The sequence below is a fragment of the Melospiza melodia genome, chromosome 8 (assembly GCF_035770615.1).
Source record: "Melospiza melodia melodia isolate bMelMel2 chromosome 8, bMelMel2.pri, whole genome shotgun sequence".
Taxonomy (NCBI): Eukaryota; Metazoa; Chordata; class Aves; order Passeriformes; family Passerellidae; genus Melospiza; species Melospiza melodia.
This window is the reverse complement of record NC_086201.1, coordinates 199,277-215,858: the sequence shown is the minus strand read 5'-3', so window position 1 is coordinate 215,858 and position 16,582 is coordinate 199,277. Positions and strand designations below refer to the sequence as shown.

The 16,582-nt window shown below is 36.1% G+C and overlaps 1 protein-coding gene across 17 annotated transcripts in view; it reads right to left on the bottom strand.

The window, feature by feature from the left end:
• Positions 1-1,049: 1,049 nt before the first annotated feature.
• Positions 1,050-16,582, bottom strand: part of BAZ2B (bromodomain adjacent to zinc finger domain 2B) — a 110,604-nt gene continuing 95,071 nt past the window's right edge. For 11 of the 17 annotated variants that reach the window (XM_063161435.1, XM_063161441.1, XM_063161444.1 and 8 more), the window contains 12 exons: positions 15,439-15,501; positions 14,085-14,229; positions 10,823-11,487; positions 10,043-10,319; positions 9,733-9,888; positions 9,103-9,263; positions 7,892-8,202; positions 7,371-7,506; positions 5,428-5,574; positions 4,448-4,710; positions 3,671-3,814; positions 1,050-2,511 (listed from right to left, as the gene is read on the bottom strand). In XM_063161435.1, coding sequence (XP_063017505.1) covers positions 2,358-2,511; positions 3,671-3,814; positions 4,448-4,710; positions 5,428-5,574; positions 7,371-7,506; positions 7,892-8,202; positions 9,103-9,263; positions 9,733-9,888; positions 10,043-10,319; positions 10,823-11,487; positions 14,085-14,229; positions 15,439-15,501 — 2,622 coding nt within the window. In that variant the 3' untranslated portion in view covers positions 1,050-2,357. The remainder of the gene's footprint in view (positions 2,512-3,670; positions 3,815-4,447; positions 4,711-5,427; positions 5,575-7,370; positions 7,507-7,891; positions 8,203-9,102; positions 9,264-9,732; positions 9,889-10,042; positions 10,320-10,822; positions 11,488-14,084; positions 14,230-15,438; positions 15,502-16,582) is intronic. The other 6 variants (XM_063161449.1, XM_063161450.1, XM_063161451.1 and 3 more) reach the window with 3 other exon arrangements.

The following is a 16,582-nucleotide window of genomic DNA, read 5'->3' as shown; positions in this document are numbered from 1 at the left end:
ACTGGCTGTTAGCAAGGAAAGTGATACACTGGCCATGTCAAGTTAGAGGTGATGCTTGTCTCACTGTCATCACTCTAGGAGTAGATGTTGCCACCATCCCGGCTGTTCAGCTGAATTGGGATACAAACTGAAAAAAATTCAACTTGTACTATAGATATTATATGTAGTGTAGCTAGTGACCTGTCTGATATTTCAGAAAACTAACAGGTCTAGTATTGCAGAGAAAGCATAAACCAGCACAAAATCTGAAAAAAATCATTGAAGAACTAGATTTCTCAATTACCTAAGCATATTTATAACATCTTTTTAGAAACTTACCATCATAAATTCAAAACATTGATTAATCTTCACATCTCTGGTACATGTCAGCAAACCTCTTTACTGAAGTCTTCAGAAAGGTCATGAAAAGGCACAGAGCAGCCAGTGTGGAAGTTCACGTTAGCATGTAAGACTGTCTGACACCCAAATGTGATTTTTTTTATTCAAAGTAATAAAGATTATTCTAACAGAACTTTGTAATAAAGTAAATATTACAGAACAAGATATTCTGGGGAGAGCAATGGAAACATTAATTAAAAAATAGGCACTAAGACTCAAACACAGCAGACCTAGTTTAAAAGCAAAAACCAACACCCCAACATGATTTTGAGAGAAACGCAGATATTGCAGTTCCACAATATCTGTTTGTAATTTCTGTATTTTCTTCAGTCAGAGCAAGGAGTATGATTAATGCCCTTCTACAGGCCAAAGAAGGGACAGAACCTTACAAGGACAGCAGTTTTCAGGAACATGACCAAACGTGCATTTCCATGTCTGTAAGGACAGTGATCTCAACCTTGCACACCTCCGTTATTTATAGGCAGGGAACTTCTCTCTGACTGCTTGGCAACTGCTTCCTTATGAGCTACTATTAAATGCCCAAGAGAATTAGATGCATCATAAGAAGAACTCAATGTTAAATGCAAGACTCCCAAGATATTATCTAAAAAATACCCCAAACCAAAAAACCTGTATACATAAGACCTGAAGTATTAAAATTGTCAAGAAAATCTGGTTTGCAAAACAGTCTTTTATTGTATCCGTGCCACACATACTAGTGAAAAATAACACTCCTAAAAAGGGAAAAGAAAAAGAATGCTACCTTTCCACAACATTTCTTTTAAATAAAACTTCAAGTACTCTTACATTAGTACAAAAAAAATTCTGATCTATTTGCCCCAACAAGCCACCACAACACACAGTAGATAAAACACAGTGGTTACAAATGTCTTCTTGTGTTATTCTGTGGCAAGGCAAATGGAGGAAATGTTTCTATGAAAAAATACTGTGTGCGTAGGAAACTGTCACAATTTTCTTCCACATGGATACAAATAATGATTATACTTGGATTTGAGGCCGTGGGGGCTTGAAATCATATAACAAAATAGAAAAATGGAAAACTAATATCCCCTACACCCTGTTTTAAAGGCAGGCACTACCAAGATTTAGGAGACTCCACAGTGTTGGTAGAGGATAATTACTGTACAAGCCATAGAGCTATAATTACCTTAAGACTAAAATAAAATGCTACCATCCTCCTAAGGCATAAACAATAATGTCTGCAAACAATATGTACACATCATACATATTTAAAACAAGACTTAATATAAACAATAATGAACAGTATATACATGTCTCAATTTTTCTTCACTGTCTTGAAATACAATTTAACTACACAAGTGATGCAGCAACATATATATAAATGTACTTGTAACTCTACAGTAAATTTTAATTTTTAGTGCCTTCACAGCACATCAGTGTAAACAGTTTTACTTGGCTTTGTTTTATATTTTAAAACATTCCTTGTTGTATTTTCAATATTTAAAGCAATTTTCTAGTTCTTCCTTTTCACAGAAAACGAAGATTCTGAATGCTGTATAATCATAAATAATTCATAAAATTAAATACATTCACTAAAAAATAAACTACAAAGTAAAAAAAATGAAAAATAGATATTTATTGAAAGGGAAAAGAGAACCATTTCCCCAAGTAGAGCTCTGGTGGTTGAATATTCAGTGCGTTTTGATAAATTGCTATTGCACTATAACACCCCTTTCTTTGAAATTCTTTGGGTGTGCTTCCCTGTTCTACCTAAATTAGTTTGTTAAAACACACAATCCAATAACCAAGGGGCCATGGTTGCTGTAGGAGTGAAGCCTTTAAAACTAGTATCACAACTCCGTGATATTCTGAAGGAAAAAATTAGTTACGTATGTGCCTTGCACTTCCATGTAAATATAGTTCACATTGCTGGTCTTATCAGTCCTCATTTAAAAGAAGGAAAAAAAAAAGAAAAGAAAAAAAGAGTCCTAGTAGCTTCAGCTCACTTTGAAAATCTCTGTCCATTTTTTTTCAAAATACTTCCTCATGTTATGGCCAGCCCTGCCTATGTCAGAATCATCTTCATTGAAAGTTTCACAGTTGTCAAAAACAAGCCTGACATCCAGCGAAAATGCTTCAAGATTAGGGTACCTAAAAAGAAGAAAAAAGTGAATGATTTTTGGAACACAGAGAATCACAGAGGAAAAATATTTCAACTAAATGAGAAAATATTTAAGTAAGAATTTAAATTAGAATTTCTAACAAGAAAATGAACATCAGTGAAAGGAAATACTCTCTTGTCACTGTTTTGTTATTTTCCTCACAAGTTTTGTAAGGTAGAATTTCATGCCTGCACTCGAAAACAAACTTTTAGAAAATGAATTCCTCCCTCTATTCAACAGCTTTCTAGCTAAAATGCTACGGCTATTTTTCATTTATGCATCTATTCTTGCATTCAGGGTCCTTTCAAAATGTTCATTAGAGCTTAATTTATCTAAATGAGGAACAAATATGTGCAAAAAAAGGCTGCCCAAATAATCTTGTGATCACTGTCTTTGCTAATTCTTTTTATTATCCTGAATATACCCCTGAATGGCCCAAAGAGTGTTCCAATATTCACAGGAATTATTAAAAATAATAGAAGTTACAAGTCTAGTGATATGAACACATGGGGAGCATTTAAATCTCATATTCATGGAAGGAAAAGTCTGGAGAGGTTAAAAAGCTTCTTGTGCTATCCTAGGGAAGTTGCTGTGTGGAGCCAACAGACACGGCAGAGGGTTCACCTTCACAGATTCATTAGAGCATAGGGATATTAACAAGGAGGGAAGGTACACAGAGGCATGTAATGTGGTCTTCTCTTTTAAGAATCCATGCAGTTTAATTTTAGGACTATAAAATGATTAACCACCATTACAGGAGAGTTACCTACAACAGAGCCGGCATTTCCCTCCACAGCCACATCATTTACAGGGACTCCAGAAGCTTAAAGCCTACACAGCTGGTTCTCTCTGACACGCAACAACACTAAGGGGTCTCCATGAAAAAAGCTTCCTTTTGATTGTTTTGGTGCATTTGACCTGGCAGTTTTATTGTTTTTCAGCCAGTTCCTCACATTCTCCTATCCAACATGCTATTTCACTTGGCAAAGATAAAAGCATACAATGAAGAATTTTTATTTTGACTGTAAAAGTAATCACACATGTGTGAGAGCAGAACAATATAGTTTGGCTGATTTTAAACATGTATTGCATTTCAGTGTTTAAATATTTTTAAAATGTAAAGTACAATTTACAATAGATTTACTTACTGTCCACTAGTTAGCTTGTCTCTAATGGTAGAAAAGTCCATAGGCTTTTTAATAACTTTCTTATAACCAGGAACAAGTTTCAAGTTTACAGGAAGTAAGAAAGGCCAGGCATCTTCATGAGTTTCCAATTCTGAGAGAATCATACTAAATAAGATAAGGTTTTGAATCAGTATTTTTATATTTTATTCATATATTCACAGTGTTTTCACTATTACATGAATTCCTATGAACTGCCAAACTTTACAAAAGGAAAACTTTATTCTGCGCCCTGTTGAAGGCTGAGAACAATGTACATAGAGACAGACAACTAAGTAACTAATATAGCATTAAGTTCTCTCCAGGCGACCTATGTGAGATGAAATTCAATGATCAACATTCCCACAGAAAACATGGTCCTGCAACTATGATCCTCAGTGGAAACCATTTGCAAACCAGCTGCTAAAACTGACTTTAGTCAAAACTGCAGGAGTGTGACCAGGCTGAGCAGCAATGCCACCACAGCAGATGGTTCACGTGTGCCTGTCTGAAGCGGACATTGTCCTTGATACCCTTGAGAAAGGTGTCAGTGCCACCGCTACTGGGGCTGGCCTTCGCTCTTCTTCCACGAGACACTCATGTGTGCAGGTATACATACATACATACACACACACACAACGTATATAGATACATACGTCTGTCAAAGAACAGCATTCCTGTTTCCCATAACAGAGAGAAAAAGCATCAAGTACTACTTGTTTCAATAAGACTTACCCCTAAATTTAGCATCTGACACTTTACCTGCATATAGCCAGGTCCTTGGAGTCTCCATCTCTCTTAGGTTTCTTAACAGCAGTGCAAGTTTCTTGCTTTAACTGGCTTACACAAACATTTTCATCCATTTTTCTTTTTTTAGGGTCTGTTTTTCCTCTTTTTAAGGCAACGCTTGTAGTTGCAGAGTCTTCATCCTCTGTTTCCCCTGCTAATTTCCTGCTTCTCTTTTGTTCATTACTTTTTTTACCTTTAATCTGAAGTTTTTTTATCTTTAGAGTTTGACCACTTGCCTACAATAGAGACAACTGAAATAAGTAAAAACCTAGAAATTACAGAAACCTCTGTTAACACTGATAGACAATAATGAAGATCAGAAACAGAAGCACCAAAATAAATTAAATATTTAATATTAGAGATTATTCACTTTTTGCTCTTCTCTGAAGACAAATAAGGCTGCAGAAATTCCTGGTACTCATGACCTAGGCTCTCAACTTGTGACAATACAAATGCACTTGGCATTCAAATTAGTACAACAATACCTCCTAACAACCAAGTTGGCATACATTTAGACAAACATTAGTACATTAGTCCATTACTAAATGACTGATACAAACATACAAAAAAAAAAATCACAACGTTTTTTCTCTGATTTTTCTTTTGAACAGAACCTGACACATTGATCTGTCAACACTTAATGATGAAATTTCAAAGACAAATACTGAATAATTTTTAAAAAAGCAACGAAAAATTATGGTATTGGATAAGCATGAAAATTCTGACCTACTTACATTTAAAAGCCCATAGTTTAGAACAAATAAAACCACAGCCTTTACTGCTACTAAAATACAAGTTAAATAAAACTACTAATTTCATAATTTAATGAGAGCTCCCCATAAAATATATAGACCATTATTTTCACTGAAAAAAGCACTAGTAGACCTGTAACTCTACCACATATAATAAACCAGTCACTTGCTCCAGCCCCTTCATCCTGACAGGAGTGTTACCTTTGCTATGCAGGCAGGACAGAACCAGTCCCCATCTGGGATAGTGCTGATCTTGGGTCGGTGGCAGTAGGTGTGACAGCCTTTATCACAGCCATCACAAAGGAGCAGCAGTTCCTCATTATCTCCCTTTCGACAAATTTGGCAGTACTGTAATTGATGAAAATGGGTTTAATTAAATTTTCAAAATTTGAAACACATAAATGGTACCTAAATTACCCTTCTCCTTCAAACACATAAATTCACTCTCAAAAATACTTTCATTTTACTTCAGTCAGAATCTGCTAGTGCTCATATCCATAGAGGAATATACGGAGTATGTAAGGACCTAAATTAAAGGCTACATTTGGGGAACATGTTGGAAAAGCAATTTATTTATTATAAGACCAGTGTCCCTAGAGCACAAAAAAAGATGAGCACTTTTTATAATTCATTAATGTGAGTGAGAAGTAAAGGTATACCTATCAAAACCTATTGGCCCAAACACACTATGTCAGAAATCTTCTCTTCATTTATGCCCATACTGTATATGAAAATTGTTATTTAATAAAGACAATTTATATTTTACAAGGGTATTCCCACATAATAATTGGTAGGATCTTATCCAAGGGCAACCATGAACAAATGCAGTAAAGCAAAACAAATGATCCCAGCACTTCCTAAAATTCACACTAACTTAAAAATATCTAAAGGACTGCCAATTTTCTTAAATACATTGTGTGATTTTGCTAATTACCTTCTTTTTAGACATTATTTTCCAGGAACTTAAAAAATCTTCAAATATTTTCACCAAATACATGATTAAACATACACCATATGTTTAAACATACAGCAGAATGTTTATTGGTATCACAGAATATTCTGAGTTGGAAGGAATGCATGAGGATCATCGAGTCCACCTCTTCAGTGAATGGCCCATACAGGGACTGAATCAGTGACCTTGGTGTTAGGAGCACCCTGCTCTAACCAACTGTGTTGTAATTAAATGCAAAGAATATTTAAACCAAATTGAGAGGGATACTTTTTTTCTGATATAATTATTGAAGTATATAATATTATTACTTCATGTTGATATGTTCCAATGTCTTTTCACGTGCTCCTACCAAATTCATAAGCGTTTTGCACTAAAGCTATTGCTTAAAGCTAACAGCTATATAAACTCAAAAGTACAGTCTGACATTACAGCCTTTATTTAAATCATCCTTTAATTGTCCAGATGTAATCAGAATTTATATAGGAGTGACAGAAATTAAAAAATTAGGCAAAGGACCACAAATGGAAGAATCACTTTTGCCACCATCTACACAACACTGATCATACTTGATCACATCATAGTCACTATTGCTGTAGTAACAAGTTTTGTGCTCAGGAACTTGAGGTTCAGAGGTCCTTGAAATTTTGACATATCCTCTTCATGTGCTTTTTTTATATATGTAGTTGACACAGATTGACCTGCTGAGTGTACATGGAAACAGGTATTTCAGCTTGTCTCTTCACACACTAATTTGTATGTTCAGTTGTGAGAACTCTGCATGCAAAGAAGCTGCATATTTGGAGCATCTCAACTTTCTGAAAAATGAAATCCCTAATGAAGGATACATGATGTTGAACCTCCATAAAACTTGTGTCACGGGTGAGGTTAGAAACACTCCATTAGAACCAGTATATTTCATCAGATGGAGCAAGATGACTTTTACCTCTATGTCATCATCAAAGAATAATTACCATCTTAAATAACGTAACCATTTACAAGAGCTTTCTATCTTAGCAAGTTCAGGATGCTGAATTTGGCAATCAAGGGACAATCTTTTCCATTAGGCTTATTCATCTGTGCACAATGTACAGTTTAACTTTGTGAGGTTTTATGTGAAGTAATAAGAAATACATTAACTTAAAATGTCTGAAGTTGGAACACAAGATACAGCAAAAACAGTTTAGATACTTACAACTTTCATAATGGATTTTTCCCATGCTATTGATTTCTGTAACTGCTGAATGCACAGAGCTACCTGAGCAGCACTGCGTGCTTCTGACAGCGCCCTTCTCCACACCCTTAGCCCTGGAGCAATATCCTCTTCAGTTCTGCATTAAAATACAAGCAAATTAAGTAGGTCACACCTGTGTTTGTTCATGTTTAAATGTGAGACAATCATTATCACACCGAAAGCCAAGCAATGACAAAACATACACAGCCAATAAGTATAAGGTTTAAGCAACTAAATTTGATGTAGTGCACAGACTGTGGCTACGTGCCTCAAAGCTTAGTCACAACCAGTTAAATGTAAGATAACTTTGCAAGAATATTAACAAACATAACAAAAAATTCTTTACAAAGCACCATGCAGAATAAGATGATCCATATGGATCACAGACATACAAGAAAGTACATAGATAACAGGCAATAAGAAAATAGGCTCCAATTAGCAAAGAAGCACAATAATTTTTCAAGTTAATCTCAATAACCTACCCGTCACCATCACCACTAATAGATGGTGCAGGAGCAGGGACAGTAACTGTGCCCACATTATCCAGTTTGATCTGAATGGTGGTACTTAAGGGGCTCTTCAGATACCTTCGCTCTATGTTCCGCTCCAAGTCAGCGAGCCTGGTTACAGCTATATCTAGAGGGTTGTCACTCCTCCGCTCTAGAGAGCTGGCACTGCCTTCTCCGCCTCCAGCACAATCCCCATCGTGCTTCTTGTGCAATCTAGTAATTGACTTATGTTCACGATATACCAAGTCGTCTCTCTCTGATGCAGGTTCAGGACACAGCCAACCCTATGTCAATAGAAAGGTTTGGGCATTTATTGGTTGCTGTTAACTCAGTGTGTAATCAGAGGAACTGTTTTATGGAATCAAACTAAGTAATTGAAGCGTTGTTTCCAGTAGATCTTGGTTACTTGTAATCCATCTGTAGAGACATTTTCCAAAATATCCAGAGAACTAAAATAATTAATCAAGAAACACAAGCATTACTGGACTTTCTGAAGGGACCTTTCTGCAACAGTCTGCATTTTTACCCCCTTGTGAAGTATCCCGTTCTCTCGGCTGAAACATCAGAACAGGTCTACCTGTTCATCAGGCTCAGGAGGCTATATCAGGACACAGGAAATTAACATCCATCTCATGCCAAAAACTAGATCCCAAACACTGCACCTGTACTATAGCCAAACATATGCAATTTGATAACCTTACACCCACCTTGGAAAATTTCAAAATCCAGAGAATTCTTAACTGTATCACACTCATAACCATTACATGTTCTCCATGGCTCTACAATACCCAAGCAAATTATTCTGATGTACTTGTAGACATTTCTGAAAGCATTAACAGCAAAAATCACACAACCCAGGCAGAACTGTGGCAACCTCCCCAAGAGTTAAGCAGTCTCTGTGAAATACGGTCTTTGCATTCAGAGAAGGTTAACAAAACGTACATGGAACTGCACTGTAGGAGAACATTCTCCAGGAACTGCCAATCTGAGCATCTCCAGCTGAAGACTGAACTGCAATAAAATGTTTCAAACACAAATCTCCATGATACTGCACAGTGCATCTATTTCATTTGTAGGCAATTTGGATGGAATAAGAAGGCACTTACCAATACACAAAGACTGCTATCTGCTTTAAATTCATACCGCTTATTTTAAAGAGACATTTTACTGAAAGTTGGTTTTACCTTAACTTGTAAACTAGCTGATGCAACTCTCCTCTCTAGATCTTCCACCTGCTGAAGAACAGCAAGATCCATCTCCATAGCTTGCTCTTCTACTGACCAGTTTTCCACAACATCCCGAGTTACCTGGTTATCTTCATTTTCATTGATATCAATAATTGCAACTGTATTTGAGAATCACATTTTTATTATTTTAATTAACATTACAATTGCACTGGTAAATTCAAGCTGATTTACCCGTCACTCCAGTCAAATGCTGAAAAACTGTTGTGAAAGTATACTATTCTTAAAATACCCAATATGAACAACAAATTCTGTATGCTTTCAAACTTGCAATTTAAGGGCAGGAAAGGGAAGGAAAGGCCAAGTGTTACAGAGATGGAAAGAGCTTCAGAAGGTTACCAAGGCTTAAGAAGATTACTTATATCACGAGAACTATTTACATTACATGGCATTTCTCTAATACAGTAAGTTTCCAGAACAGGGCTGGTGAAAATGCAGCTACAGATGAGGAGACCTTTAACTTTTTTCTCCAACCACTACTTTAACTCTCCTGCTAAACATACCCCAGGAGAGTTCTATATCTGTTGTCTGGTGCCCCAACACCATGTGTAACAAATATAAACTACATACCATCCTTATTTTTGATGCAGGCCAGAGTGATATAATCCATGTGTTTCTGTATCTGCTTTTGTAAGGCCTTTTCTCTTATTCCCCTGAGATGCAGCACTTTAAGCAAAGATTTTAGGTCCTCTGGATCAGTAATCCTCCACCATCCATACTGCATTTCTAAATCAAGACAAGCATATGAACACTTTGCAGGTGCTTTTTTTATGTGATCACACATGATCTGATTAGAAAATCAATAGGCAAATTATTAAAACAATTGTAACATGATAGAGACACTGCAGAAATTATCACCTTACTGTTGCATTACACTTACCTTCTGGTATAGGCTTTGGGCTAGGATAATCTACAGGTTTGGCTACTTCAGCTGCTGTAGAAGGGGCAGAAGCTATTTTTTCAGCTTGTAGTGCTGGTGATTCACTTTTACTTGCAGGAACACTAGATGCCAAGAATGAGTTACCATTCACTTCTGATAATCCCAGCCCTGATCCAAGAGCAGGTAAAGGAGATGGAAATGGAACATTTGAAGTAAGAACTCCTGTAGGCCATCCACAAAACTGAAGTCCCATTATAGGTAGTCCTGTCTTCATCTGCTGGAAAGCACAACTACCATTACTATAACCAAGAAACCTGAATTATTATTAGGATGCTATTTGTCAAACAATACTCAAAACACAAAGAAAGCCTTTACTCAATACTTCAGTTAGTTTCAGAAAAACTCATGTAACACTGACATGTAATACTTATTAGGGCCCTGTTAATGCTAAAAAACAACAGCCTCTAAAGGTAGGGTTTGGTGTGTTACACTTCTAAAAACTAGTTTGTATTTACTTGCTTTTCATTTAATACCAGTACTACTCTAAAAGCCAAATTAATTACTGAAATGCACGTACAAAATATCATACATTGGCTTACTTGATACATCATAATCTAGTATTATAAAATTTCTGTATTTAGTTACTAACATTTAGAAATAGAAAAAAAAATTAAAAATGCAGATATAATGATCGCAGGTCTGTGAAATAATTTGTATGAACAGACATCCTGCCCAAATAAACTCTGCAAATTCAAGCTATTCAAAAATTAATTTATTTACCTGCAGCGGTGACAATGCAAAAGGACTTAATCCCATTGGACTCTGTGCAGAGGTTGAGCCCAGAAGAGGAGATGGAACAGGTGAGGGTGAGTTTGATGGTGGATGTGACTGAGGAGTGAGTGGAGCTGTGGTAGCTGGTGTGTCCACATGGGTGACTGAAGTGTCATCACAGGGCACCCGCGGCAACAGGCTGAACCACTGCCTGCTTTTCTCAGTAAGAGTCTTTAACAACTGATCATTTGGAATTAGTGGAGAACTGTAAAACTTTCCTGTCCCACTGGCATTAGGACTGAAAATATTATTAGACTCAGGCTTCTCGACAGAGCTTTGTGATGCAGGGGGTTGAAGACTGCAGAGAGAGTTTTTTGAGTTACTCGGGTAAGATAATGTGCAGCCATTTGCTGCACTGCCATTAGGTTTTGGGGACATAGTATCACACTCAGGTGGCATTTTTGCTACCTCTAACAGTTTGCTTAATTTTGAAAATGACCCTGGCTTTTGTAAAAACAGGTTAGTGCTGTCCTTTTCTTTCAGATTTTCCTTTTGCTCACAGTGAGTTGTAGCTAAGCAATGCAATTTTTCTTCTGATTCAAATTCTTCTTCTTTGATATGCATACTTTCTTCTTTTTTTAACTTCTCTTTTTCTTTTGCAATTTCTTCTAGACCTAAAAAGGTGCAAGAAACACAGATTACCTGTAACAGATCAATTATTTTACAAACTTCTTATAATCCTAGTTTGAATTAAAAATAACTTCGTTTTTGGCTCAATACATGTTAGATTCCCATGTCTTTGCTGTTGTTGCTGTTAATGAAATCCCTTCTCGCTTTACAGCACACTTTGCCAAAGGAGCAAGTTTCTAGGCATACAGATTTAAACACGACTAAACACCTCTAGGAAAAATCCCCTCAACGTGGCTAACACACTACTGAATTCATCCAGTACTACATCAGAAGCGGTTTGCCAGTGCAAAGTCTGTGAACGGGACAAATTTTTGCCAACTTTCTTTTTGCAGAACTCTGCATGCCTCATCAAGAAGCTTCTCTGGTGATATCAAGAGAGTGCAGTGTTTTCACTCCTAAGTTTATTTTTGCAACTGATTGTTTCAATAAACACACAGCCAATTGTGAAACAGAGAACCAAAATTCCTGTTACAAAAATATTCCCCAAATACCAAAACATTAAATATTTTACTTCTTTCAATACAAATCATTAACAACTTTAACTGTGAAACAATATCAACAGTCTATGAAGTTTAATTCTCTTTCAAGAGCCACGCAGCATGACTGGAACTCCACACAACTAAGCAGACAGCTAACATCTAATCAATTTAAAATACAGCAAGAAGCTGATTAAAAATAAAACAAGTTTATTCAAACATAGGAGGTCCAAAAAATCTGAAAATCTAGCTTTTATGAAAGGAAAAGACTTTTTTTTCTCTGCACTACTAGTCTTTCTTAACTATTTCTCTTCTACCCTTATACTGCCTGCTAACTCAGACAAAAGGTCTTTAAAAGTATAAAATGCTTCTAAATAGTGAACTGATTGCATAAGAGGAAGGAGGTAGAAAATCCAACTCCTTATTTTATCAGATACCATAGTCACAAATTAACACACAGCTTACAGTTCATGGCAAGTGCATCTACAAATATTTACTTGCTCCTGAAAAATGGTAATTTCTACGAAGAAGTTACATCCCCTCTTATTAAAACTCCAAAATGTGTTCATAGTTATTGTCTGTATCAAGATATAAGCATTTTAGCTATCAGCATAAACATGAAAATGACTAAATGACTACACAAAAGGGATAGAGAAGTTTTGTTTAAATGGACAGACCGTTCAAGACTATGTCTCCTATTGCCAAGATTTAGGGTTAAGGTTACAGAATTAGAAACAGATAAAGTGTAGAATTTACATAAAGAAGGCAAACTAAGAGCTGAGGGGAAAGGGAGGCAGGTGAAAATATAAGAATACCTCTGTTTTCCTTTTCAGGGTGATTAAACTTTCATTAAGACAACATTAAAAAACAGGTTTGCCCTACAGCTCTTGGCTAAAACTTTGTGTGGGTTGGTTTGTGTGCGTTTTTTTACTATTTTAAGACAGGTAAGTACATGTAAACTATTTTCTTTGTGTATCATTTCCAAAGTGTTTGGGAATTCATCTGGTTAAAATACAATGAAATACGGCAAACCAAAGAAATGCAAGCAGCACATTCTGTATGCAGCTACTTGTGCAAAACCGTTCCTAACACGGAGCATAACTTAATGCGGAGCCAGAGACAGACAGGAAAGTACTTTTTATGCTACCCATTTTAGAAAGAGAATTTGATCATCAAGATTACATTCAGGAGAAGTTCTAGGGCTCATTTTTGGACCACAAACCAGGCTCAAATTTCCTACTATGCTGTACTGTTACAGTTAATTAAACAGTTCTCTAGAATATGTAATTCGCATGAGATCATGCAATTCTGATATGCATCAGATATTTTTCTTGTTATTTTTTTGAAGGAAAAAATGTGAGAGAAATGAGGTTTTGGTTCACCTATATGAAAATTAGAAAGGACTTCTCTGTGGCCAAAATGACAGTTTATGTTTAAAAATTCCAATACCAACAAAAAGTCAGGTTGATACAAAATTTCTGCATCTATCCAATTAAAAGTGTGTGAAAAATTCAACCACAGTTAATATATAACTGTCACAAGCCCAAAATTACATTTTAGTTTTAGCAAAGTGATTTCAGCAATTGCTGGCTAAAGAAACATCGATTGGTAAAATATAGACACTAAATCATGTCGTTTATTAGAAAACAAGATACTTCACTGCATGAAAGTAATTGTCATATCTTTGCAGCCATCTATCCTATTTTCATGCACAGAACAGTCTGTGCATTTGCAGAAAATCTGAGGATGAAAATTTTTTCTGCATTCTATGGTCCTCCTGATTTTCATACACAGAGATCATTGCCATAGGGAAAGGTGAAATAGTTCAGAATCAAGAAACTTTGCAGGTAGGTAAAAGCGTAACATGTAGAAGTATAACAACTGAAAACTTCCAAAATACCAATCCTTGTTTTGTATTACCTGATCTTTCACAACCAGAAAGAGATACCAGAGAACCACATAAGGGGTGAGTTCTACTGACAGCAGCCAGAGGCCATCTGGCTGAGGGTGAAGACCTTGCTGCGCAAAGCCAGCACCTCCAGAGATGGGCAGAATGTCCTGGCCTTGTACGCCTGTGTGTGCCACCATTCCTTTATGGCTCTTACCTTCACCACTTTCCATGCCTTCTACAAAAATACCACCACACTGGGGCAGGATCCAGTATCGGCGCCTGTAACGATCCTGACCAAACATCATTGAACGCAAACAGTGGGAAGCTTCAAATAACTTCTTTCTGTACTGGCTTTGTTGCTATTTAAAAAAGGGAGAGCATTATAAATCGGTGGGCGGTTAAAAGAAAATCTCATTATTACAGAAAACATCTGGCTGCCAGACTGAACAGAAGTTCAAGGGTCAGACAAGGAGGCCCTCTCAAGACTCGGGACAGTGGTGTGTCTGTGTGTATCTGTGTGATATTCTACTCGCAATCACTGCCTCGATTATTTTACTTACAAAACTTCCTTTAAAAAAATCCATTAAAGTACTCCCTGGCTAAACCTAGCCTTATCCTCTAAAAACACACTGCAATGGTGCACCCTGTCTTTTTATCCCTGACTCTCAAAAAGCAGTGGATTAAAGAAAGATATCATTGCACAAGAACAGCTGAAATCCTAATAATTACACAGCATCAGCAAGTGGTAAACAGAGCCCTGAAGACAGATGATAATGCAACTGTTGATGGGAGACTAGTGAGATATTTTAACTGTTCATAAAAGAATGACAACAACAATAGACAAAAATAAACTCTGTCTTTGAACATAATACAGCTCTTTGAGGGGGGCCAACAAGAACTTCAGTTAGTTTATTCAGTTCTTGCTCTGCTAAATTCACACTGATGGGACTCAGGTGGAATCCTGGAGTGCTGATTTACTGCAATTTGGATCATGAGGGAAACCAACACATGAAGTCATACATGACAAATAGGAACAATAAAAATATGGGTCATGAGTACCCCTAAATACAACATTAAAACTTTCTCACTTATACTGCTCTTCCAATTCTATTGCTGCTTCTTTCAAAATGTGAAGCCCAGACAGTTCTGTATTGGCTTGGAGCACAATGGCAGAAATCAGCATAAAAAGAAGGGCATGAGAACAACAATTCATTGTGTAAGTGAAGCCATTGCTTCTGATATACAAAATTTGTCATCACTTTCTAAGATCAACAAACAGGAATATGTGAAGTAGATCTGGATAAAAATTACATTATTGTCTGAAGTGCAAATATATTATCAACTATTACTATTAACTGCCTTTTGAGTGACCTCTACTTAGTGCCACTGGACGAAACTCACAGTTCAGGTGTCACGAATTGGAGTGTTATTCATACTTTCACAAAACAAGAGCAGACACTTATTTCAATTTATATTAACTCGGAGCATTGAAATTTACATTTAATATAGTAACTCATAACACCCAGTGATCACATTTGTAGTAGAAAAAAAGAGTAATGATCTCTCACCTTTGTCAGTTTTTCAATCTGCTTCTCTAATTCTTCAACACTTGCTGTCTGATCCCCGTCATCCTATAATCACCAAATATACTGTCACACCATATTTATTACAGGATAAAATCGTACTACTATGTCTTATCATTATTACAGAAAAAAGATGTAACAGAAAATGAGAGGAAAATACTAAAGAGAAAAAATAAGTTCAAATTGTGTGCTTGTGCAATATATTTCACTAGCAACAACACAACTGAGAAGAGGACACACCTTGAATATTTTGAAACCACCCAGACATGAACAAAGGAGAAAGCTCATGTTTGCTGAAAACTGGAAGTAAATCAGTTTGTGCATGAACACAATACTACAGAATTTAATCTTAGTTTCTATGAAGCTTTTTAGATAGTCAAAATAATTTTAAGTGTTTCTCATGCATGAAATAATGGCATCCCTTAAAATCCTATCAGTAAGTCTTTGGTCAGTCCACATTTGCATTTTATTTCAATGTCTATGTGAAATTGTAGACATTGAAATTACAACTCTGCTATAAAAGTTACAGCTTCAATCTTGCTGATTTTTTAAGAGGAATGAGTTCATGATTTAAGTCTGTGGTTGCCTTCTTCTTGCCTGTTTAGAGTCTTTTCCATGACAAGAGTTTTAATTTAGTTGAAGAAAACCTTTGGAGATAGTAGTAATTTTCCAAAAGAATATGGTCAAAATTATCTCCACCATAAGATACCAGTCTTGTATTTCTTGGCTTCGTAAAAGAGTAAGGCCATCTGAAATACTACATAGAATACAAATGCGATGGAATTTCTGGTAGATCAGAAAATTAATTTCTGTACTGTTACTGGAATTTTGGCTATGAAATGCCCAGTGTACCAACATAAGAGATTGTACAAGGTGGAAAAGGATTGAGAGATCAACTTGAGATTAGAAATCTAAATATTAATCTTTTAAAAATTCTGAATTATTTTTAAGTACTTTGGGCTGTTCCTCTAAGGTAGTCTCTTAAATTGATACAAATTCTAGTACTTGAAATAAATCCACAATAGCAGCACTGAGAGCTATTCCTACACTAGAAATGAGCTGGGTTTCTAATTAAGGGTGTATGCAAACATCTGAGTTCACATATGTTGGATACATGCATTGTTCAAGC